The sequence below is a fragment of the Chrysemys picta genome, chromosome 11 (genome assembly GCF_011386835.1).
Source record: "Chrysemys picta bellii isolate R12L10 chromosome 11, ASM1138683v2, whole genome shotgun sequence".
Lineage (NCBI taxonomy): Eukaryota > Metazoa > Chordata > Testudines > Emydidae > Chrysemys > Chrysemys picta.
Window position 1 is genome coordinate 60,098,825 of NC_088801.1, and position 27,400 is coordinate 60,126,224.

The window sequence follows — 27,400 nt, forward strand, 5'->3', positions numbered from 1 at the left end:
TGCCAAATGAGGTGCCGATGGTACCTATGTAAAATTGCATACCGGTAATACCTTTTTAGAGGAGTGCTTACTCCTGTCCTTATCCCTCAGTGTCGTCATGGCTCTCTCGGGTCTCACTGTGGGGGATTTTCTGCTCTTTTTCGATGATTTGTGAAAGGGCTAGCCATTTGTTTCTTTGACCCACAGCCTTTATACGTTGAAGGCTCTGGGGAAGACTCACATCTTCCAGGTGACTTGTGGCGTGGGTCCAGAGAGGGTGGGAAAGCCGCCTGCATGAAGATAATTTTCTGTCCAAGTTCTCTATCCTTACGAGACCGGGGTCTGATTTCCTGGCAAAGATCACACTTTTGTTGAATGTGGCCTTCCCCGAGGCAGCGAATGCACTGGGAGTGCTTGTCTACAACAAAGATCGCCTCTTTGCAAGAGAGGCACTTCTTGAAGTCTGGTGAGTGGGGCATACCCCATTGAGGGAAGGGTCCGCAACAAGGGGAAAAAAAGCAGAAAAGTCTTTTATTTTTACAAAAATGAAAGGGGGGGAGAATAAGAAGAGAAAACACTACAGCTAGAACTACAACTAAGAACTAGGAGGCTAGCTAACTACAGAAATACAAATCAAAAGTAATGGTCCTAATGGACTAGGAACAGTTCCGTTTCTAGCCAGGGGCGGTTGAGAAGGAACTGAGGGGGAACTAGCCCGCATGAGCTGACTAGCCTCGTGGCGCAACATAAGGAGAGACTGCACATGTGTGGGCCTAACGGATACTGCTACCAAAGTTCTCCAATCAGCAGCACAGGGACGCAAGCACAACTACAGGGGAGCACCCGTAGAGACACTACTTGCAGAAGAAGTGAAGCTTAACTATAGGAATGTGTAAAATGTAAATAAAGACTTGCCTGCAAAGTTTCCTGCCCTTCCTAAGAACTTCTGCTCAGCAAGAATGGAATGTATCACACTGCCTTATCAAGAGATTGACCAAATTCTTTGGTGAATAAATGGGGAAATACTTCCTATTCAGCTTGGCTGGGTCAGGATGGAGCTCAAGGGTGTCTATAACATTTCTTAACGTAGGATCAAAGAATTCTGTTTTAATAAGCTCCTCACTAATGTCCTTGTTGGATTTAATGGATTCCAGCTCGCCCTTTCTTTTGCGATGCAGCCTCATGGCTAGAGAGTATGCTACTTCACCTTTTTTCTAGGGCTGTTTATCCTTAGCCTTCTTGGATATCAATGACACAGACAGGTGGGAGTTGGGACCTCACTTTCCCCCAATGAGGTAGCGCTGTTTCTTGGAAAAAGCAACAGAGGGTCCTGTGGCACCTTTGAGACTAACAGAAGTACTGGGAGCATAAGCTTTCGTGGGTAAGAACCTCACTTCTTCACTTGCATCTGAAGAAGTGAGGTTCTTACCCACGAAAGCTTATGCTCCCAGTACTTCTGTTAGTCTCAAAGGTGCCACAGGACCCTCTGTTGCTTTTTACAGATTCAGACTAACACGGCTACCCCTCTGATACTTGTTTCTTGGAAGGAATTTTTGACACGAGATTGTTAATAGCACCTTTCAGGAGACACCTCTTCTCTACCCTTCTTCCCCACACTGGCCATCTTGCCTGCTGTCTCTGTGTGTATTGGGGTGGGGGTCAAGAACACATACTCACAGTAAGGCATAAAGAAGCCCAAATGCCTCAGACCACAGAGAATCAAGAAAAGAAAGCTTAGCAGAAAAGGGTACTGCTGGAGTTCTATGTATTTATTGTTTAGCTGAAAATATAACACGAGGCCTGCAGTAACAGGGGCTTGGTCTGGAGCACAATGGTTGAGCTGTGGGAAATTGTAGCCAGGGTGTATGGCTTAAGGGGTTTCTCACCTCCATTACTGATTAATTTGGGGTAGGATTGCCAGACATTCTTATAAGAGAAAAGAACAATATTTTGCTAGTTATAACAATCAACTATTAATTTCAGCGAGAGTTGAGGAAGCTCAATATCTTGCAAGATTGAGCCCTAGCAGCACAATTATGCTATTGGCAATCATAGCGGGTATTATCCAGCATAATTACAGTAGTATCTGTCACAGAGAAGGGGAATTCTGTTCTATGCAGAAAAGTGGACGTATCCTATATACCTTAAAAATCAGTGCTGGTACAGGGAAGTGTAAATTTGCTCAGGGAGCATTCTCCTTGCTAAGCAAAGGAGCTTGGCAAAGCAACAACTGTGTGTGAATTTAACATTCTTCAAGTACTTGAAATGAGTAAATACCACAGAGAGAGAATAATAATTTAGGGTGGTCCAATGGAGTAGTAGGCACAAGGGAATAAGTAAAAAGGATTATTTACAAGATTACTTTTGTTCCATTTTATGGGGCAGAAATACACTCTGCAAACTTAGTCTGCACTTTTAAACCACTTAAAATCTACGTAATTCAACTATCAGAAACGTTTTGAGATTGATATTTGTTAAGTTATGGAATAACTGTCCAAAAGCAGTAATGGAAACCTCATTGCTGGAGACATTTCAAGACGAACTGGATAAAAAGCAATAAAAATTTACTATAGCAACAATTCTGCATTGGCCCCTAAGGATGGATCAGATGACTCATCATCCAATTTTCCCCTCTCTAAATTCTATGATTCTATGCTACAAAAATGCAGGTCAGTATTTTGACCTACAAACCCTTGACACAAATTATCCTTTTAAGTATAATCCTAAATGAACATATTTTTCCTAGGCACAATGTACATCTAGAATTACCATTGACATAAAATTCAGAAACCCAGGTAAGAGTTATGACATACAGATAAAAATAAAACTTGCTACTCCAAAAGGGGTGAGCAAAAACTTTTCATGGTAACTCTTTCATATTTCTAAATCTTTAATACATTTAGCCAATATGTCTGGATTATCAGATATTTCTATCCTTTGCCCATCCAACTTTAACTTAATTTGTTAGAATAAGTAGAATGCAGCCAGTGGCAGTAAATTTCTGCCCAACTGCTTTTAGAGTCTAAATATTATATTTAGACAAAACAGTAAAAAAGACCGCAGCCACAATATAGTATTTCTTAATGTATCCATATTTAGTATTTGCCAGGTGGCCAATACAATCCTGTGTTCCGTTAAATTTTTTTCCTGCTGATATAGTTGATTCATTGACTCCTAGCACAGACGGCCAATCAGTTTCCCATAACTAAAAGACATTTCCCACTGTTAGTCCAATAGAAAAAGTACATTTCTTTCCCTTAAGGGTAATGTCTGTAACACTGCAATCAGGTAGCATACAATTGAACACTAGAAATTAAAAAGGCTTGAAACAGTCTGAGACTATTAAGAAAAATGGTTAATTTAAAGACAACCCCCTACCTCCCTGCAACATTTATCCTCCCATTAAAATGAAGAACAGAGCATGGTTAGGAGAAAAGGGTCTTTCTAGAAGGGGAGTAAGGGAGCTAAAGCACTGCATTAGAAGACATTCATTCTGGTTTAGTTATGCCATTTGCACACCTATATCTAGAATACTCAAATAATTAATGTTTTCTAGTCAGTACACACCAGGCATAACATGACTTCTTCACGTACATGTAATCAAGACGAAGTCAAGCAGAGTGTCCGTAGAGTTTGCTAAATAGGTAAAATGGTCAGGTATTTCTAGCTGAGCTTCTTTCACAAAGTATTCATTCAAGCCAAAAATTGTACACACTGTGTACACAGGGCTAGAATCCCTCTACTTGATTTATTTATAGGTAAACATTTTGAAACACCATCTTTTCTTTAAAGACATCTGATCTTTTCTTTACTTGGACTGAATTTTCTTAACTTCCCTTTCCCAAGTTCTTGTATAAAATGAAGCTATTAAATCCTACATGCAATGGAAAGAGTGGGAACATTCTTGAAGAACTTCATCCTGCTGTATGCACTAGACGAAACTTCATAAAATTAGATATCTGCAAATATTCAAATACTCGTTTTCTGCTTCCTTTCAGTGAAGCAGTTTTAGAGAGTCAGCAAACTCTTATGTCAACTACTGCACACTGTAAAGGTATAAGCAGGTGTATTAGCTTCTGTGAACAATATGGGAGATTACTGCATTATTTTTATAAAATGTGTGACTCAGTTTACTTGTTCAGTCTTGTGCTGCTTGTTACCTGACCTCAACAGGTTAACTTCTTTTCAGAGACACCCACTAGGAGTGAGGAATGGGTGATCAATGCACTAATGTGTGTCAAGTAGCCATACCTGGGTGGGTGAAGGGACTATTGAGATACATTGGCATGTGAATAAATCCACCTGGGTAGTACAATAGATAATGTTTTCACGCCTCAGCTCATAGACAGCCGAGTGCTAAAGAGGTGGGCAAACCAAAAGGACTGGTTCTACCAAGCTGGCTGGTAACTAAGCATTGGATCATCTGGTGGAGGACCTACAATACCTGACAAGGTTGATCTGGAAGTTACCCGAGGAAGGGAACTGAAAGTTATAAGAGATAGGGTCATAACGCAGAGGTCATACAGATTCCATGATTTGGAAGCCATGTGCAGGAGAGAGGAAGGATCCTGGATACCTTAGAAGACTCTGACCAAATCTCAAAGAACGCTCAAGAGCAGTGAGGAAAAGAGGCTGAGAGTGGCATATAGGGGTTTTATTGTTTTTTTCTGGATCTGTGTATTGTGCTGTCTAAACTAATGAATGATTGCTTCTAGAACCTTGTTGCAAAGTCTATTTGCTTCAACTATCCACTGTCCTTGAAGATGTGAACTGAAAACCTGAGTGCACACAAGGTTGGAGTTCTCGGTAAGGGGTTTGCTTAAGCTACTGAAGAGTCTGGAGGCGCCAGCACCAGTTTCAGGGCCTGGGCAGTTGGACTGCAGGGTCTCCGAAGGGGTGCTAGACAAAGGATCTGTATCCTGAGCGTATGCCTAACGACCCAGAGCCTGAGGCAGTGCTTGGACTATGCTCAGACTCAAGAAGATTAAGAGTACAGGGGTCCAGTGTGGCAGAATCCAAAAGCAGCTTAGTGAGTGTCCTGTTGTGGGAGCTTGATGAGGGCCGTGACAGCTTTCTGCAAGGATCTCACTGCAGGATTTCTTCACAAAAGGTATCCAGGTGTGGTCTCACCACAATTAGTGTAAGCAGTCCAATGTAGCTTGTTTTGGCCATCACAGAAAACGCAAAAACGTTTAGCGTAGAATGAAGGAAAGACGACTGATTTTACAAGTCAGCATTATATATGCTTGTAGCTGATCTTCTTACCAGAAGCACTCGTTTTTCAGGGGCCATGTTTACAACACACACAAAAGGAACTCACTATGTTTTGCACAATAAAGAATAAATTGTCAAACAATTTTTAAATACTTTCCTTCTTTAAAATTTATTTTAAAAGGCCAGGGACAGATGCAAAAGGAAACATATGGTGAGAAGAAAACAAATGAGTGAAATTAAAAACAGAAAATGTACAAAATGAATATTTTTTTTATATATATATATAAATATATTATATATTTTATATATATATATAAAAATTGAAATACTATTAACAAAAAAATTAATGTAGCTTGAATTGCAATTCAAGCTACATTAAGTTTTTTGTTAATAGTATTTCAATTTTTGCAAGTTCTAACTTTACAAGTTGCACTTAGATACCATAAAATGAACACTATATCAAAAATGATTCAAATCAAAACCAAGATTCTCTAACCAAATATTCTCATCCGATAAAAGATTTATAAAAACCTAATCCATATCCTTCACAACAACCCTTAAAATTACAAAAATGAAAAATATTGCAAGCTATCACATGCATAAAAATCCCTTAACTGCAAATCTAATCCAAAGATCTGAAAATCAAATAAATACAGAAATAGGGGATACCGCTAATAACTCTACCAAAATTAAACTTTAATCTCAAACACAAGCAGTAAAATAAATAAATAAATAAATAAATAAATAGATTTAAGCACGCAAATGTGTTAACACATCACATTCCACGAATCAACCACAGGTTTTATTTACAAGAGCTAAGTTTGAATAAAATGGACATTAAGTTCCTTTTAATTTCAATAAATATATTTTTTAAATGTAAAATACTTTTCACATATAGTTCATTCAATAAAAAACAGCTTGCCTTGATGTTCATAAAAACATCTCCTATGTACTTTGTTCCAAATTACTTTTAGGACTTCAAAAGATTTCCTGCATTCCTTCCTTCCTTGAAAGAAAGGGACATCCATTATCTTCAGGCCTACATACCAGGGGGGTTCATGGACCAGCTGTTGGGTATAGCATTTTATAATATTTTCAAAGATCCCGCCACACAAACACTGGATTTTTATGCTATTCTAGGAAGAGAATTCAATGCTACAACTCTATTTGCTCCTATTCACAAATAATGCAAACATTTATAACTACAGTGCAGAATGACCAAGCATGTTTTCAAGCATTTAGAATATAAACTTCTATACAAAACACTTCCACCCTACTGTTTACATACACTTAACAGCTACATAAGATAAAAGGTCATATGTACCATTTTACTCAGTGTTTTCTTGTAAGAATGTAATTAAAACTAATGTATGTGTCAAGCAACATTATTAGCTGTACCACAAATCTTTTGCCTGTGTACTGGTATTGACAATTTCTCCTTCCATGGTAGCTAAATACTCAGTTACAATTTGGTAGTCTTAACTTATTTGAAAGAAAGGAATGGAGTTGGTCTGCTTCATATTTTTTCTTTGCTATAAACAAAGAACAGATCTGAGACTGCAAATATTTATATTAATCTCAATTTATAAACAAAAACAAAAAAGACACTCCCATCTGTCTCAAAGGGATATTTATGAATCATCTAAGACTTCTGAAGATTCTAGTAAGAGTTTTAGCTTTCCCAAAAATAAACATGAGACAAAATTGTAAGGAAGTCTTTGTTAGACAAGACAAAACAGATGGACTCAGAGGACTTGCACATAGCAGGATGATGATTACTGGAAAGTACTGTGTTGAAGTGTATTGAACTGCAACAGAAAATCTTTCAAATATCCAAAAATAAACAGTTTCCCTCCCCTTTCACAAAGAATGGCAGTTTCCTTTTAATAAGCTCAATGGACTGTTTTTAATTCCTGAGGTTAGTAGGGCTCAAGAGGAGAACAGACTTCAAGTTTAAGTTTAAAAAAAAAAAAAAGGCTGTATGAAATTCCAACAAACACTAAAGTGTTTCACACACAAATGGAATGGATTACTTCTTCCCAGTCAAATGTCTAAAACGTGCCTCATGGGTAGCAAATTTATACATATAGACAAAATATGTCTGTATGTCAACCTGTTTATTTACAAAGCTGCTTTTAAAATATGCACATAAAATACTGCATCTTGCAAGTATATGATGCTCAGAGTTACTACACAACATGCCATACACTTAAGATTGGCAGAATTAATAATTTCAACGGATATTGATATATATTTTAAGCTTTTTTTCCTATTTTTATCTATTTAAATTTTCACAGCTGTGCAAAATTATGGCTTTTAAGCTTTTTATCCCAATTTTTATATATTTAAATTTTCAGAATTGCAGGAAAGCACTGGAAAAATTGGACAATGGGGGGCATGGAAGGTCACACAATTATTTAATGTCAGTAGGCATTGAGATTCAAAAAGTTATAGCTTTATAACCGTTAAATCACAAATTGTCAACATCACCTGTCAAAAAAGTAAATATCCTTAAATCAAACACTAGAATTGTCAAGCAACATTTTTCTTACTTTGCCCAAAAGTAGATTTCGATGATCAATGGAAATACTTTTTCACTGGTTTGTGTGTATACAGGGAAATTGACATTTACCGACAAAAAACTAATCCTTTCAAGCCTACATACAAATTATTATTAGACATGAAAACCCAGAAGTTAACTAGGGCTGCAATGCAAATGAGCTGCTTATTTCATATCAGTTCCTTTATCTAAGGAGGTTGCTCCTTTGAAGTATACTATATGGAGCAATCTCTCCATTCAGAAATAGGTGGAATATACCTATGAAAACTTATGTTAAATTATGATCCTTAAATACATCTGTTATATTTAATTATGTATTATTTGAAAGATTTATAGACTTTACATTATCCAAATATTAAAATACTGTACTACTGTCAGATAAGTTTACATGTTCTTTACACTGTCCTATAGACAATACGTAATTAACAGTTTGATGCAAATTTCACAATTCTTCCCCCCCAAATCTTCTGAAATTTCTTAAGAACTTACTCTAACTTGCTATTCTTAGCTTTCTGTTACAAAGTAGATTTAATCTATATGAAACTTCAAACAGGCTTTAGATAGACAACATCCTCTTAAGGGTCTCTTTATAGAATGATTCACCCCAGTACATGGAAAATGTGTGGATCTCAGGAACAGCAGAACATCTTGCTACATTTCTTATGAAGTCATTTACATTGTAAATGGAGGAGGTCCCCACTAAACTTTTTCCTTTAAAATACAGTCAGTGCTGCTGCATTCAAATCTACAGAAATATACTGCAGTGACAACATAAGGCTATTGAAATTTACAAAGCAATTTTTTCAAATACACTATAAAAAAAATCATAAAAGATGTTTAGAGCTACACACTGCCCAGCCATTCTGTAATCTTACTGCAAAGTTTGCACTTGGTCTGTTACTTAGACAGATGGAAAACAACAGCACATCAGAGCAAAAGATATTTACCAATGACAAAGATCACAAATATTGTAGACAAAAAAAACCTAACCACAAATTTTGCATGAATAAATAGTAACAGTAAAGCCATTAATCAGATGTTTAAAAAATAAGAACTAAGTCAATATACAGATCTAAGAAAGAATGACCATCAAGAACAACAAAAAACCCAAATGACTAACACAGAAAAGTTCCTACTTAGCGTGGCGAGGAGAAAACCCATAAGTTTTTCTGTATATTTTCATTCACAGAGTAATTGTTCTATACATGTGAATAATTTTACTAAAGCTAGAGTACCGTATGCCATTATCCAGTTGACTGATTAATTCCTTTTATATAGAAATTCATCTATTACTAGGATATCTACATTTGCTGTGCTCTTGTCTAACTTATCTTCTACAATGACTTTACCAAAAGGAAGAATCCTGAAAAACACCCATGGAAAACACTGGGTTACGAATAAATGGTTTTTCACCAGAAGTTTTTCCAAAGACTAACATGACTGATCAGGTTTTGGATTTTTTTTTTTAAACTTTATTTTTATGAGTGAAGCAGAAAACCTACATATCGAATCTAAATAATATTCTATTTTCACAAGATTCTCTGGGCTTATCAAGCCCTATTAAAATATATTATGAATACTAAATTGTTTACCTAATTTAGCCAGCTGAGGGCATTGTTGTGCAATTTATGCTTTACAGATTCGTTGCAAGAACTAGAAAGATGTTTTACAATTCCATTTTTAAATCATATCTGTTCTCAGAGATAAAAATTTAGAAAGGGGATGGGACCAGAAACAGTGACATAAGAAAAACCCACATTTTGACACTCTTAAAAAATCCGGGTAAAGGTCACTGTACTGTAATTTCAAATTGTAATAGTATTTCCTATTCTTCAGAAGAAAAAATGTCTAATTTGAAAGAGACTAAAAAAATGTAAATAAGTTTAAATACATTAAATTCTGTAGACAGACTTGCCTACCAAACTGAGTTTTTATACTTTTATTCTATTGTTATAAATAAATACTGAGAAGACTTTAGTCCTGGTTCTGCCACTAGCCTGCTGGGTGACCTTCATATGCCTTAGCATCCCCATCTGTAAAACCAGAATAATGCCACTGACCTCCTTTGTAAAGCTCTTTGAGATCTACGGATGGAAAGCACTGTATAAGAGCGAGGTATCATTATTATAAATCCTAGAACGCAACTAGTGGAGAAATCTCATATTGCACCCTTCCCTGGGAATGGCTGAAGCTTTGCTAGCAGCAATCAGGCTTAACACACGGTTTTAACTAGAGTGTGTAAATAGCTTACTCAAACTAGTACATTTGGGAATTAATTGCTAGAGGATAGGTAAGGATCAACTATAAGGAAGTCTGCAAAAAGTTACAGGTTATGATACAGGCTTCACTACAGTCTCCATTGCTGAGGTGTTAATGTATAAGGCTCAAATCACTGATGCAGTTTCTAGTTACAAGGGGCACTGGTATACCCACAGGCGCACAAAAAGGAGAGAGACAGACAGACACGTTATAACTTACAGGAGTCAGCTCAGCCTCCTCTTCTGTGAAGTCAATGTGACGCTTGGACTGCTTGATGGGATGTCCCACAGAAACATTATGCTGTGAAAATGAAGGAATGGGGGAGGAGAAGTGGGAAAATGAAAGAAAAAGGAAGAAGAGGAAAAGGCACCATTTATTATCATGCAGGAAGAGCGGGAATGAGCAGTGATGTGAACCAGTAAAAGAAAGAGAAGTGAAAATAAACATATCAAGAAACATGCAACATCCCTGCTCCCACCCTGTTGTGCAACAACTATCAATAATTTTTAAGGATAAGAATAGATGCTTATTTTCCCCTTCCACCTACAAAAAATACACAATTTGTTTGTGTATTACATTCTAGACTACTAGGAAAGAAAATAGTAACCAATTTCTGATGAGTATATTTGTTTATTTTCATGTAATATAGGTTATTACCCATTTTTCAGCTACACCGAAACTGATTAAAAAGAAACCAGACCCAGATAATACACATTAGTAAATAGCTATGGGTTTGTGACCTAAGATTATATTCTCTCCTTTGCACCTTTTGTCCTACCTCCCCACAAATATCCCAACCCCAAACAGAAAATAATGCCACTTATAGCACTAAATTTTCCTCCTTTAACTAACTACAAATCTAAACCTAACAATATGTTAAACTAAAATGGAAGGCTGTTTTTGTTTTAGTCATAACCAGGCACATGCAATCCTTATCCAACTGGGTAAAAATTAACCGATATCACGTGCAAGAATGACACAGCAGCAACGCAAGAATAAATGAGCCTCCAATTGTCAACTGTCCCTTCAGTATGTCTCACTCCACAGCATCGAGCTCCTCTATCACCCATAAAAAGCCCCAGTTTGCATTTCTGGAAGTTGTAACAGTATTTGATTTATTAAAGAAAACTACAGAAATTGCTTTCACATTTTACAATTCTACTGAATGCTGCTATGTTCCTAATTTTGGTCAGCTGTTCCAAATGTGTTTTTTGGCCAAGTATGGCCAAACAAGTAATCTTGCTAATTTTACACAGATGATGCATCTCTAGTCCCCTCTCTTCTCCAATACGAATCTCTGTACTTTTTAAAACATTTAATTATCTCAGTATCAGGAGGACAAGAAACTGGTTTACAAAAAACAGAAAAATATTCTGTGATCATATATTATTTACAAGCTCCCATACTAATTCATCACAGCTTTTAGGGAGAGATTTTCATTGGGAGTTGGTGCTTTTGACAAAAAACTTTTTAATAACATCACAGCATAACACTGTCACAATCCCATTTTTCTGTTTCTCAGGTCAGATCCAGTTCCTTGGCAGAAATCTGCCTCCTCTTAAGTATGAGTTGTGCAGATTTTCTTGTGAGGTTATTAATCTAGAGGTTTTTAAACAGGGTTCTATTGATTTTTGAATTCCTGTTCAATTATTTTCTTATAGCTTGTCTACACAGTGAGGTAATGCACAGTATGAGGGTGTGATTTCTAAGTCCACTAACATGTTGCGCATTACTTGGTCCATTTAGACCTTGCTGGTGCGCACTAAAAGTTTTCTAGTGCTCTTTAATGTAGTGCTGTTTGAAACAGTATCAATTAATGCACAACAAAAAGCACATCCCCAGAGTGCACATTATTCCACCATGTACACATGCCCTTAGTTTGTCCATATTAATGGTACAGGATATATTATGCATCTGTACCTATTGAATGTGTGTGGGGACGGGCGGGGAGTGGAGGTGGAAAGAACTATTTATATTTTCCTACTGGAGTGCACTGTTCCAAACCTGTCATCTTCAATAATGGACATTTGAGGAAGGGGAAAGGGAAACTGATTTCTCATGGGGACATGTGAAAGAGTGAAGTGTTAAAAGGCTTAGAAAGATCACTTTACTGGGGACAGCTGTGGTATCAACACTGATTAGTCTATTGTCATCAGCATCTCTAATCAGAAAAAGCACATGCACACTTGGATCCAAACACTTCAAGGAGGTTCTAGTTCAGCTGACTGCTATTGGCAAGTGTCTATACTCCTTCCATAGATCAGGAGAAAGCCCATCATTTGACCAGCTCAATGAAGGTTGAAGTCTTGAGCTAAGCCTCTTCTTCTTAGAAGGATACAGAGTTGGGCACTGGAACTTCTCATGTATTTGAAGTCTCCAAAAGAACATGGAAGGGAGACAGAGAAAGAGTGAGCGAGCGCAGTCCTATTTACATTTTGGGAGGGGCTAAGACAGTACAGTGCTGATACTTATATAAGTATCTGGGTAGACAGACATCTTCATACCAATATGAGTCACCTGCAAGAGGCTGTTGGTAAGGCTTCTTAAGAAATAGGTTCAGATAACTGGTCATAGTGGAAAATTTTAGGATTTTTTCCTATCATACACACAGTTTTCTCTTCTGTTTTAGTGGAATGAGTTCATGTTCTGTTTTCAACCCACCTAAGTTTCTGGTAGACAGTGCAGTAGTTAGCCAGTACTTTTAGGAATTAATATGTTTTTATCTCTCTCTCTCCTACTGCTCCTTGTGTTTGCTTTTCATAGCTTTAAGAAAAGTAAGTTAAAGTGGAAAGGAAACAGTCTATCATGTTTGCCTTCAAAACACATTGCTTTAAAATCACAGAGGGATCGGAGAGACAACACTTAGCCCTAAAACTGAATGTAATTAAAATATGGCTGTAGTAGCAGCACCATACATTTTAAAATTTTTATTCTACAAGTCAAATATCAAATTCCTTCATTACGGTCAATTTAACCAGCCAGTTGTGACAGATGAGACATTTTTTAATTTAACTGGAATGATGGAAAAACTCCATTAGCACAGTATATCCTAAAACTATGATTAGGGAATTGGTTCAGTACTGTCTCAGAGGGAAGAATGTCACCTATTGAATGACCAAGAACAGTTCCCCACATCAAGTAGGTTTTCCAGAGGTTTCCAGTATAAACACTGACCCAGTCTAAGCTTTCCTAGCTTGCGTGATCTGAAGACATACCACCAAGTGCCATAGCTGCAGGCATGGAAATGCAATAAAAATAACATGCTGATTTTAAATAACTTAACACCCAGGTTATATATTAACCAAGAAAACCATATTAACTGAAATGTCAAGATATTTCAGCAATTTAACTACCAAAACTATTCATTAAATGGTTGGACGTGAGAAAGTGCATGTAGGCTTCTAGCACTGTGCACCGAGGTTGATACTATTTTCACAAATGTTAGCAATGAACTACCTAAACAAATGATAAAATTGATTTGCAAACAGACTGGAGTTTTAGTTTTCTATGATCTTCCATTCCAAAGTTCTTCAAATTCCTCCCCACAGTTCATCTCACTTCCTTTTTTAAAAAAAACCCTCAGTAAAAACAATCAATATTCTCCAAAAAAGACTTCCGTTACAGACTACCTTGTAGCTATGGTACATCATACAAACAGAATGCCATACTGGTCTTATACACAAACCATTTATGGGAGTAGCTAATGCAGATGAATATTGCAATGCATAAACAAACAAGTTCCTAAAAATTACAAACTGATAAGTTTATCTTTAAGATATTTTGAATAACTCCACAAGATTTGGCAAGTTTTGATTTGTATTTCAGAAACATTTTAATAACTGGACTGCTGATACTTGTGCTGCCAAAACAGCTGAAAACCAGATAGCGTTTCAGAATGATGGATTAGCAGAATTTTCCTTTATTGTTGAATTTGGGGGGGGGGGGGGGGGGGGGGGGGAGTCAGAAATATCATTTGTGATAAACTGTTCAAAAAAAAAGTGGGGAAGGGGCAGGAGAAGGAGCTGTGTTAACAACCATGGTTAAGTCTCATATTTATTAATTCTTTCAATTTGCTAAATTTTACAGGCTAAAGAAATGGTCATTGGAAGCAACCACAGCCTTCGTGGCATGTGGCCAACAGTTGGAATGCCTTAAAATAACTGGCAAAGAACAGGTTTAATTTGAAACCTCAAAGTTAAAGTCCCAGTCCCTGATTGGTGCAAGTCACGACTACACATAGCTGCTTATATCCTTGATACATGCTAACCGCACACAATTCATAGAACATAAGGAACAGAACATAGGCTCCCAAATACACATACAAAAGCCAATACTCCCCACGTTAAAAGTGTTCAACCTAGAGATTAAATAGGCCAAACTTGTTTTAAGTCATTACAAGAATAAATTAATAGATTCATGGATTATAACGCCAGAAGGGACCAATGCAATCATTCAGTCTGACCTCCGGCACAATGCAAGCCATACAACTTCTCTGAATTAATTCCTGTTTGAACTAAAGCACATATTTTACAAAAAAACCCTAAAGTATAATGAAATTCAATGATCCAGGTCTATTTTGAAAGAGAAAATTGCTTATTGTAGATGGTCCACAGTCAATGTTTGTCTTTTTATATATGAATATAGTTAAACATATTAATATACAATATGCTAGTGGTCACCATATAAACATTTAGCAAGTTAACAGAGATATGTGAGATTTCACACCTGTATACTATTCTAAGGACTGGGAAGCTTTTGTTATACAGTGTCAAATACTACAGGTGTTAATTTAATGATGGCTGTCAAAGATGTACTAACTATGCTGAGTGAATTCTGGTGCAACTCCTATAATTATTTTCAAATACGTACACAGAGGTTCCTTCTCTGTCCTGATTTCTACATCTTACACCTTGTAGATAAGTTTAAATTAGGGTTGTCACGCTATTAAAATGGTTCATTGTGCTGTTAAACAATAATAGAAAAACCATTTATTTAAATATTTTGTATGTTTTCCACATTTTCAAATATATTGATTTCAATTACAACATAGAATATAAAGTGTACAGTGCTAACTTTATATTTTTGATTACAAATATTTGCACTGTAAAAAACAAAAGAAATTGTATTTTTCAAGTCACCTACTGCCAGTACTATAGTGCAATCTCTTTATCATGAAAACTGAACTTACAAATGTAGAATTATGTACAAAAAAACCTGCATTCAAAAATAAAACAATGTAAAACTTTAGCACCTTCAAGTCCACTCAGTCCTACTTCTTGTTCAGCCAGTCAGACAAACAAGTTTGTTTACATTTGCAGAAGACAATGCTGCCTGCTTTTGGTTTACGTCACCTGAAAGTGAGAAAAGGCGTTTGCATGGCACTGTTGTAGCCGGCGTCGCAAGATATTTACATGCCAGATGTGCTAAAGATTCATATGTCCCTTCATGCTTCAACCACCATTCCAGAGGACATGCGTCCATGCTGATGACGGGTTCTGCTTGAGAACAATCCAAAGCAGTGCGGACCGATGAATGTTCATTTTCATCATCATGAGTCAGATGCCACCAGCAGAAGGTTGATTTTCTTTTTTGGTGGTTCGGGTTCTTTAGTTTCCGCATTGGAGTGTTGCTTTTTTAAGACACCTGAAAGCACGTTCTGTCCCAATCAGATTTTGGAAGGCACTTCAGATTCTTAAATCTTGTGTTGAGTGCTGTAGCTAGCTTTAGAACCCTCACATTGGTACCTTCTTTGCATTTTGTCAAATCTGCAGTGCAAGTGTTCTTAAAATGAACCACATGCGCTGGGTCATCATATGAGACTGCTATAACATGAAATATATGGCAGAATGCAGATAACACAGAGCAAGGGGACATACAATTCTCTCCCAAGGAGTTCAGTCACAAATGTAATTAACACATTTTTTTAACAATGTCATCAGCATGGAAGCATGTCCTCTGGAATGGTGGCCAAAGCACAAAGGGGCAAACAAATGTTTATCATATCTGGCATGTAAATACCTTGCAATGCCAGCTATCGAGGGACTGGTGAGGCCAAATCTGGAGTACTGCATCCAGTTTTGGACCCTCCACTACAGAAAGGATGTGGACTGTAGTGGGGTGGACACCTGCTCCTGCCTGGGAGGGCTGGAAAGCAGCCCTGGAGAGGGCTGGCAGTTCTAAAAGCTGGGCTAATTGGGGAAGCAGCCGCAACTGAGCCACACCCCAATCAGGCCATAGCTGGCCTGTCTAAGAAGGCTGGGAGCCAGGAGCTCAGTCACTCTCTCTCTGCATTCAGAGAAAGAAGGGCCTGGCTGCAGGGAGCTAGAGACAGGGTACCTGAGTGGAGCAGGGCTTGGGAAAGGCAGAGAGGCTGGGGAGCTCCAGCCTGGAAAGCCCCAGGCTGAGGCCTAGCATAAGGCCAACAGGTACTGGGGGTTGCAGAGGGCAGCCCAGGGGTACGCAAAGGCAGCAGGTCCAAACCCAACCTTGCCAGTGATGAATAGGCTGATACTGCAGTCTGCCCCAGGGTATGGGGGCTAGATGATGACTGGCAAGAGCCTTATACTGAGGCGAGGTGGGGATAGTAGGTGGGGATTTCCCGGGGAGGGGAGACCCTGAGAGATAGGGGTTACTGCCAGGGGGCAGCACCCCAGCTAACAGGGCACCGTAGTCCAGGGAAGGTCATGGGGGGTCAAGTGGAGGTGGATCACTGGCCTGCAGAGGGCGCTCCAGGCTGGACATAGAGCTAATTCCCTGAGAGACCGGCAGGAGGCACCGCAGGGGTGAGTCCAAACTGTTACAGGACAAATTGGAGAGAGTCCAACGGAGGGCAACAAAAGTGATTAGGGAGCTGGGGCACATGACTTATGAGGAGAGGCTGAGGGAACTGGGCTTATTTAGTCTGCAGAAAAGAAGAGTCAGGGGGGATTTGATAGCAGCCTTCAACTACCTGAAGGTGGATTCCAAAGAGGATAGACCTAGGCTGTTCTCAGTGGTGGCAGATGACAGAACAAGGAGTAATGGTCTCAAGTTGCAGTGGGGGAGGTCTAGGTTGGATATTAGGAAAAACTATTTCACTAGGAGGATGGTGAAGCACTGGAATGGGTTACCTAGGGAGGTGGTGGAATCTCCATCCTTAAAGGTTTTTAAGGCCCGGCTTGACAAAGCCCTGGCTGGGATGATTTAGTTGGCGTTGGTCCTGCTTTGAGCAGGGGGTTGGACTAGATGACCTCCTGAGGTCTCTTCCAACCCTAATCTTCTATGATTCTAAGAAGAGGGCAGCATTATCTCCTGTAAATGTAAACAAACTTGTTTGTCTTAGCAATTTGCTGAAGGAGAACTGAGCTGACTTGTAGACCCTGAAGTTTTACATCATTTTGTTTTTGTATACATTTTGATTTCAGTTACAACATAGAATACAATATATATGGAAATGTAGAAAAATATCCACAATATTTAATAAACAATAGAATACCAATTGAAGTGTAACATCGCGACTAATCGCAATTAATTTTTTTAGTTAACCACACAAATTAACTGTGATTAATTGACAGCCCTAGTTTAAATATGAACAAGTACAAAATCAAATTCTGTTAACTGGAACTACTTATTGCTAAGTGATGTATTATCATGGTATAGAAGCTGGAGTCTCCTGCTGCCACACAAACTGAATTACAGATTTTAAGAACTATCACATTAGGAAAAAATGCAGTACTGTGCCAGAAACCAAATGGCAGGCTTCAAAATTATCTGCAACCCCTTGAGTATACACAGTACCCTAACAATGACCGCCCATGAATGGATCTTTTCACCAAACGTCAGATACAAAAACTAGCTGGGTGGGCATGACTGATGTTCTGCTCCACGCCCTCCTCCCCCAATTATCTCCTTCCCTCTACTGCTGCCCTATAAAGAGCTCAGTGCAAGAAATCCTCTTTAGGGAGACAGAATTAGTCAAATCATGATCTACTTTCCTTCTCTTTATTAATACTATTATTAAATTAGAAGCGTTACCTGTAAATTATGTTTTTGCATCTCAGAAAGTTCAGGTTAAATCTTTTGGGTCAGTTACTCATTACATAAGTAAAAGGGAAAAGTACCAATCAAACTACAAGCTGCAAGTATTAACCCAAGTAAGGATTTGTGAAATAATTTATGGAAAACCAAACTGCTTCATTGCAAACGTTTCACCAAGGCTTCCCTTCTCTCTACCCAAGAAGTGGTTACAACCCATAGGGAACCTATGGGCAAACAGAATTTCCCATTACTCCCAAGTCAAGGTACCTTTAAGGCTTTCCCTTTCCCTAGGCCTCTAAAGTGAATAACTGAACACTCTAATCTCTTTCCAGACAGAATTTCAGATCAACCTTGTATACATCTATAAAAACAATGGGTGTTTTCATTTAGTGTTACCCGGGTTTTGTCATTCTCCTCTCATTATTCCAATAAAACCTGGGGAAGGGGAAAAAAAGACAATTCCTTAAAACCACTCTGCTACTGAACAAGACAAGGAAAGCATATCAAAAGGGCAGAGCTGCCAAGCCATTGACCCTTCCTATAGAAACTATTGTAGCAAATAAAAAGATTTCAAATGTTGGCAGCCTTAAGGACATAGAAGGTCAAAAGGGAGACAAGGCAGAGTAAAAGACTAAACTCAAGGTTCCATGTAAGGACAACCTGCCTAATAAAAGGATTTGGAAAGGAGGGCCCCAATTAGGAACTTTGTCTATGGAAACACCTTAAAGACTAACCGATTTATTTGCGCATAAGCTTTCGTGAGTAAAAACCTCACTTCTTCGGATGCATCCGAAGAAGTGAGGTTTTTACTCACGAAAGCTTATGCCCAAATAAATCGGTTAGTCTTTAAGGTGCCACCAGACTCTTTGTTGTTTTTGTAGATACAGACTAACACGGCTACCCCCTGATACTTTGTCTATGGAGAATATTAAGGGCAAAAACTTTGCTTCCAAATCCACTCAATTCTCTCAATGATTCATCATTTTCACTATAAGCAAGAGCTTAGAATACAGCCCCAGCAGAGAGAGATTTAAGCAGCAGGGTCTTTGAAGAAAATCTTTAATTTAAGTAAGGGAATAGGAAATAACTTCTTTGCAGATACCAAGAGAGAAACCTTTTCCAAATCCTACAGGAGATACCTTTCCCTTTTAGTTCAACTAGTTAGGACAGGCAGTACAGTAGTGGTTGTCTAAAACTGTCCTTTCTATCAAGGAAGATCTGAAAGCTGTGTGCTCCAGCCTTTTCCCTCAAGTGCAACTAGACAGGAGAACAGGATCTGGGGGTTTGTTTCTTTCTTTTCTCCAGAAAACTGTCCCTCACCTGGTTTGTAATGGAAGAAGTTCCAAAGTTTTGCTTGGATGTGTAACAGGGCCAGATGGGAGAGTAGTGTAGGATTTTCATGACTGGCCAAAAAGGCACTGAAATTTGATGAACCCTAAGGGTTCATCATCTGAGGCCTTCTGACTAACAACCCACACTGTAATTCCGGCCTGTCCAGAAGTATAGCCAGAGTAATCACCTCATTAAGAGAAGCTAAGATGGCCCGAGTCATGAAGATAAATGCTAAACCACACAGGACATGCGCCTTTTGGAAGGACAGAGGCAGTTCTTTTGGAAAGCGCCGGGAACTCTCTCTTGCCACCAAATGAAAAATGACAAGTTTTGCAGGAGCTCTGCACATTTCTTTTCTGGGGGGAATCCTGCCTTTCTTTTTCAGTTGTAAGGATGGATTTAATCAAGCACAGGCTACTGTGGAGTTTATTTTGGGGGTGCTTAGGTATCACGCATAGGAACATGTGAGTGGATGAATGGAGAACTGCATCTGGTTTTTCTTTCTCAACAAATCAGGAGAAGTTCCCCTGAGCTAATGAATTTAGTTCTAAATAGTTAATTAATGATTCTTCAGAAATAAGGCAAGCTCTCTAACAGAGGAATCAGGCACTTCCCTCAGGGTAGTGAGATAAAACATATCAGACAAAAAGTGTAGTAAAACAAAGCATTCTCGTTAAACAGATTGGATGTAGCTACTACTACCCCAAAGAAAGGAAATAGGATTTGGCTCACACACTCATATCAAATGACTAACAGACCCCCTGTTACCTTCCTCAAAGAAAGCATTCTTATCAACTTATCTGGGCAGAGAAACAATAGACACATTCTCATGAGAAGCAATCAGTCTCCTCATGTTAAAAAGGGGAAGAGTTTATGAGGCCAGCTCATACTCACATCTACAACTGCTTTCAGGTGCAAGCAATGGTTCAGAGTTGTGAAAACAGTACAAAACAACCCAGTAATCATAGATTAATGATTAGAGTAATCTGCTGCACACCCTTATGCACACAAAAAAGCAACTTCTTCCCTACCTCCTCTTCTATCTACCTTTCGAGTTATTGTGATCAACCCTTTTTTCTTAAAAAAAAAAAAAGTTTAAGTCATCAAGGAGCAGTAGAGTGCTTATTACTCACTCCATAGCAAGAACTAGAAAGTCCAGGAAAGACGGAATGCAGGATTATGTCTTCTTTGCCAAAACTTTTCGAGCAATCTGACTGATGCTTCAGCATATCATTTGCAAGACAAGACTGACTGAGACAAGAGTCTCAAACTGATGAAACAGCTGCAGAAAATACATTGCACTAAAAAAGTTAACATACAAATCTTGGATCTAAGTTTTTCCTATGCGCATCTACCAAAAAAAACAAAAACAAAAAAACAAATTTACGTAACCCCTTTGTCTACTCAGACTGAATTCGATCCATAGGTGCTATTTACATAGAGCTACTCATGCAGAAACACACACAGGAAAGAACAAAACAGTTTATGCATTTTTAACCTCCTATTTCAGTGCTTTTGTGGCCAATCATAGGATAACTTACTGTGCATAAAGCAATGCCATGTATTAAGTTGATGAATTTTTAAAGTGTTTTGGGGGAAAAAAAAGAAAAAGTCTTCAATGAAGATGAACATAAAAATTCAGTATGTTTAAAAAGTTTTTTGAAGGTCTGAAACAGACTACAAAAAGTATTTATTGGATTAATAAATTAACTATTTCAGGAGTCAGATTGAAGGGTTTTCTTGGTTTATTTTTTAATGATAGGCTCATAGATTCAGAACCTTATTGACGCCTGTTTCACTGAAAAAGCTGACCTCAAACTCTGCACATATACACTTCTAACGCTTCACTCAGGCCTTGGCTACACTTGCGAGTTACAACGCTGTAAAGGCTCCCCCAACGCTGTAACTCACTCCCCGTCCACACTGGCAAGGCATTTGCAGTGCTGTATCTCCATGGTTGCAGCGCTGCATGTACTCCACCTCTCCGAGAGGAACAGCAAGTATTGCGCTGCCGCTGCAGCGCCAGTGTGGCCGCCCAATGCACTGTGACTGGCCTCCAGAATTATTCGGCAGTATCCCACAAATGCCTGTTCTAGCCACTCTGGTCATCAGTTCAAACTCTACTGCCCTGGCCTCAGGTAACCAACTATGTGACCGACCCTTTACATTTCCAAGGAATTTTAAAAATCCCCTTCCTGTTTGCTCAGCTCGGCGTGGCGTGGAGTGCTATCAGCGAATCTTTCCAGGCGACCATGCCTCCATGCGCCACGTGAGCCCCAGCATGGAGCAATGGCGAGTTGCTGGACCTCATTAGTGTTTGGGGGGAGGAAGCTGTACAGTCCCAGCTGCGCTCCAGCCGTAGGAATTACGATACCTTCGGGAAGGTATCAAAGGACATGATGGAAAGGGGCCATGACCGGGACGCCCTGCAGTGCAGGATTAAAGTGAAGGAGCTGCGGAGTGCCTACCGTAAAGCCTGCGACGCAAACGGCTGCTCAGGTGCTCCCCCTGCGACCTGCCGATTCTACAAAGAGCTGGATGCGATACCTGGGGCTAACCCCACCTCCACTTCGAGCACCACCATGGACACTTCAGAGCCGGTGGGGGGGGGGGAGGGAAGGAGGAGGAGGAGGAAAACGGGAGTGATGGTGGTGGGCCAGATGGAGATACCCCGGAATCCCTGGAGCCATGCAGCCAGGAGCTCTTCTCGAGCCAGGAGGAAGGTAGCCAGTCACAGCGGCCGGTACTTGGTGGAGGACAAACAGAAGAGCAGGTTCCCGGTACGCGGTTTGTTTGTTTTTCTTCGGGAAGGAATTTTTTCGGTGCAAGCTCTTTGGGAGAGGATGATTAGGCATGCATGCCTAGTTGCGGAATAGTGCATTGATGTGGTTTATCACATCGCGGTAATCGGCCTCGGTAATCTCCTCGAAAGTGTCATCCAGAACGTGTGCAATGCGCTTGCGCAGGTTTATCGGGAGAGCCACCGTGGTCCTTGTCCCAGCCAGGCTAACGTGACCACGCCACTGTAACGCGAGGGGCGGGGGGGACCATTGCTGCACACAGGCAAGCTGCATATGGGCCAGGGCGGAAGCCGCATTGCAGTAGAAGACCATCCCCCTTGCTTCCCAGGTCACCCTCAGCAGCGAGATATCATCCAGGACGAACTCCTGTGGAAAATGTTGGGACAGTGTTCTGTGTAGGTGCCCCCTGAAGCTGTTGGCTCTCCCCAAGGCACAGAAACACAGAGGACAGTGCAGCCCATAAACAATCAGTCCCCCTTACTCACCATTTTGAGGCTCCCATGGGATGTGTGTGCTCTGTTTCGGACGGGAAAATTATGCTATTGTGTAGACCCTGTGTGATTTCTACTCCTTAAGTGCGGGGGGAATCAGTACTCTGTCTGGTATAAACAATGCTGCCTCTGTTAAATGTTGCATTTTGCCTATACAGCTGCATTGACCTTGAGACCTCAGCCGTCCCTCTTATCGCCTGCTCAGAGACTGCAAAGACTCAGGAAGAGACCGCGAAAAAGCAAAGACGACATGCTGCAAGAAGTGATGCGGCAATCGATTAAAGAGAATGAGAAAGCACAGAACTGGAGGGAGAGAGAAAGCAGCGCACCGGCGGCAAAGCACCGCGCACCGGGAGCAAAGCACTGATAGGCTCATAAGCATCCTGGACTGCCAAGCAGACGCTACCCAGGAGCTGGTAGCCATGCAGAAAGAAGAGCAGTACCGCAAACGCCACCCCCCCCCCCACAGCCCTTGTCCCAAAACTCTTTCCGTTGTGCCCCACTGTCACCTCCAACCCACTTTCCCCAACTTCCGTGTTCTTCACGCCACCCGCTGCCTCCAACACCAGTATCTAAACCACCCAGCCCTGAAAACCACGACCCTTACCCTCTGCACTCAACCCCCATCACCATGCAATATAGCTGTCCTGAAGTGCAGCACTCACTGCACAGCACACTAGATAGGACATACGCGAATCTGTGATTGTACTGTTCCCCACTCCACCCCCTTGTTTCTTTTCAATAAATGGATTTTTTGGCTTTGAAAACATTTTTTATTATTCCATAAAAGTAAAAGACTCCTTAGCCCAGGAAATAAACAGGCACTGCTTAGCAAACGGTGATTCCTAAAGATTGGAACTACTGCACTTCACTCCCATGCAGGGCACCAGATATCACTGCTGGTTTTCAGCCTCAAATTGCTCCCTCAAGGCATCCCTAATCCTTGCAGCCCCGCGCTGGGCCCCTGTAATAGCTCTGCTCTCTGGCTGTGCAAATTCAGCCTCCAGGTGTTGAACCTCAGAGGTCCATGCCTGAGTGAAGCTTTCACCCTTCCCTTCACAAATATTATGGAGGGTACAGCACGCGGATATAACCGCAGGGATGCTGTTTTCGGCCAAGTCCAGCTTCCCATATCAAGATCGCCAGTGGTCCTTTAAGCAGCCAAAGGCACACTCGACAGTCATTCGGCACCAGCTCAGCCTGTAGTTGAACTGTTCCTTGCTGCTGTCAAGGCTCCCTGTGTAGGGTTTCATGAGCCACGGCATTAACGGGTAAGCAGGATCTCCAAGGATCACAATGGGCATTTCAACTTCCCCTACTGTGATCTTCCGCTCTGGGAAAAAAGTCCCGGCCTGCATCTTCCTGAACAGCCAAGTGTTCCGAAAGATGCGTGCGTCATGCACCTTTCTGGGCCAGCCTGTGTTAATGTCAATGAAACGCCCACGGTGATCCACAAGCACCTGGAGAACCATAGAGAAATACCCTTTCCGATTAACGTACTCGGATGCTAGGTGGGGTGGTGCCAGAATAGGAATGTGCGTCCCATCTATCGCCCCTCCACAGTTAGGGAACCCCATTTGTGCAAAGCCATCCACTATTTCCTGCACTTTACCCAGTGTCACGGTTCTTCTGAGTAGGATGCGATTAATGGCCTTGCAAACTTGCATCAACACAATTCCAACGGTCGACTTTCCCGCTCCAAACTGGTTTGCGACAGACCGGTAGCTGTCTGGAGTTGCCAGCTTCCAGATTGCAACAGCCACCCGCTTCTCCACTGGCAGGGCAGCTCTCAATCTCGTGTCCTTGCGCCGCAGGGTGGGGGCAAGCTCCTCACACAGTCCCATGAAAGTGGCTTTTCTCATCCGAAAGTTCTGCAGGCACTGCTCGTCATCCCAGACTTCCATGACGATGTGATCCCACCACTCGGTGCTTGTTTCCCGAGCACAAAAGCGGCGTTCCACGGTGCTGAGCATGTCCGTGAATGCCACAAGCAATTTCATGTCGTACGCGTTACGCAGCTCGATAGCATCGTCGGACTCCTCACCCTCACTCTCACTTTGGATCTTAAGGAATAGTTCGACAGCCTCAGCAGTTCAGATTCCATTTCCCGCAGACAGATCGCGCTGCACAGAAACCGTTGAAAGATGGCGCCAAAGGTGGACGGAAACAAAGGGATTTCTGGGATGTGAAGCGATGCATCACGGGGCATTGGGACAGGACCCAGAATCCCCCGCACCCACGCCCCCTTCCCACAACCTACGGCGCCAGAATGGGAAAAGGTGCTCTGTGGGATAGCTGCCCATAATAGCACTGCTCCCAATAGCGCTGCAGTTGCCGCAAATGTGGCCACGACAGTGCACTGGGCAGCTGTCAGTGTGGATAGACTGCAGCGCTCTCCCTACTCAGCTGCACGAAGTCAGGTTCAACTCACAGCGGTGTACATCTGCAAGTGTAGCCAAGGCCTCAGGTACAAGGCAGCCAGGAGAGAACAGGCAATAACTGCACTCACTATAACTTCCATTGATAGGGAAACATCTTCCCAAAGTTTCACCTTTACTCAGGATGGTATTAGGTTTCTATCCCTCTCCAAAGGTCCAAAACTAACCCCCTCTAAAGAAATATAGAGCAAACTAAATGCAAGAACAGTAAAATACCAAATAAATGCTAGTAGGAGATTGGCTACAACTCCCAGGTCTGCCTCAATTGGTTTGCAAACAGTTAGAAGAGCACTTAACAAGTGACAACTACATCTCAGGCTATAAGAAAGACACCTTGATTTTTTTTGTTTAACCCATACGGGCATATCTCCAGTTAAGAGGACACTAATGGGAGTACAAATTATATAAATAAAATCAATATGAGTTATTCATTAATTTCTAAGCATTTTATATAAATATTAAGCACAAATGTGGCCTTGAGAAGTTCATGATCTTCAGTCCAAACTACAGCATTCAGCCTTAATAGATAAACTTATTTCTGCCTCATATTTATAGATGGAAAAGTCATTCTTTTGCTTCAGCTGGAGTGAAATATAGCATAGCATTCAAACTGGGTTAATTATCTATAAAAATAAGCCCCATTTGTTCTTGTTATCTCCTTTGAATAGAGAGGAAACTAAGTAGTGTGTGTATCAGTACAGGACACTTCTGAATGGCAATCAGGTTATCAGTAATAGTTTCTAATGTCATCAAAGCATCATGAGTAATCCTTTCTTATAGAAGCCCTCTGATTCACTAGGACATTCTTTCATATCCCTGTGTATACCTCCAGTTATTCCAAATTTGCATCTCAAATTAATTTGGAATTTTCTGAAGAATTTCATTGTTGGTGCTTATGCAATATTCTCTCATCATACAGATGCAAAATACTCATTATGACACCAAAAATCTCAAAAGAACATTTGCAATTTGCAGGTTTAGAGAGTAGATGATGGATTTTCTTCTTTATGGATTGCTTCAGGGGAGCAACCATATCATGTCGGTATAAGTATAGCTCTCTCTATTTTGGCTCTCCAATCATCATTTCTATTTCTGCAAGTGATGCAGCATTTAAGATCGCTGAAAGAAAATTTCTTAAAAGGCACAATGGGATATAAATATGAAATTTCAAAGGCACTCAGTAAATTGCCATGTATATACTGTATCTTCTTTTTCTTATGTACACCTCTACCCCGATATAACGCTGTCCTCGGGAGCCAAAAAATCTTACCACGTTATAGGTGAAACCGCATTATATCGAACTTGCTTTGATCCACCCGAGTGTGCAGCCCCGCCCCCCTGGAGCACTGCTTTACTGCGTTATATCTGAATTTGTGTTATATCGGGTCGCATTATATCAGGGTAGAGGTGTATTCTAAATATATATATATATATATATATATATATATATATATATATATATATATATATATATATATATATATATATATAGTTTTACCTTGGAGCTAGCAGCAGAATGATTTGTCATGAAATAAAGAGGATGTCAAACTGGAATACTTTATGAAGACTGAGGGAGAATTCAGGCCCGAAGAAAAATAACCGATATATAAAAGCAGCAAGAACTTCAAGTACATATGCTGAATAATCTCTTACTATTGAACATTTGAATTTATCATATAATTTTCAATGTACTATATTGTGTTATGCAGTAAAATCTATAATGAATTATCTGAATTATGCATGTTTTTTCTCTTTCTATATAAAAACCAAAAATGATTCATAGCATACTATATGTTTTCCCCCATTTTTTTGGAATGGAGTAGTAATACAAAGGTTACATCTTTGGACAATGTAATTTTAAAGGGTATGCCAGTCTGACTAGTTTTAAATATATTAACATTATTAACAAAAAGAATGAAAAGGCTCTTCATGAAGTAGATGACCAAATCTATCATGCTACCACTAATCTCCCCGCAAATACTTTTCAAAAACGCTGGTTTAAAATAGCTATAAGTGAATCTCCAGATAACAGTACTGGAATTCTTGAACATTTAGCCTAGTAACTTTTAAATCTTTAAAATACAGAAAAATGTTAAGATGTAAATAGATAGGGTGGTGGGAAACCCTGAAAAAAAGCCTTACCCTTTCTTGCAGGAATCTTTTTTAAAAGAAAGCAAGAGAACCAACATCAATGTACCTAAGAAAAAGCTAACCCTCACTCACCCCACCATACCACATTGAATATGCATGGCCATGAGCACCATTAGGGTAGGACTGAAAGAGATTCTTTAAACTTTGTTTTACGTAAGC

General features: G+C 40.0%; 1 protein-coding gene across 8 annotated transcripts in view; it reads right to left on the bottom strand.

The window, feature by feature from the left end:
• The window catches only part of RAPH1 (Ras association (RalGDS/AF-6) and pleckstrin homology domains 1), a 170,033-nt gene that overhangs the window by 55,252 nt on the left and 87,381 nt on the right, over positions 1-27,400 (bottom strand). For 6 of the 8 annotated variants that reach the window (XM_024104033.3, XM_024104034.3, XM_024104032.3 and 3 more), the window contains one exon: positions 10,232-10,312. The exons of the other annotated variants lie outside the window; for them this stretch is intronic. In XM_024104033.3, coding sequence (XP_023959801.2) covers positions 10,232-10,312 — 81 coding nt within the window. The remainder of the gene's footprint in view (positions 1-10,231; positions 10,313-27,400) is intronic. 8 annotated transcript variants of the gene reach the window in all.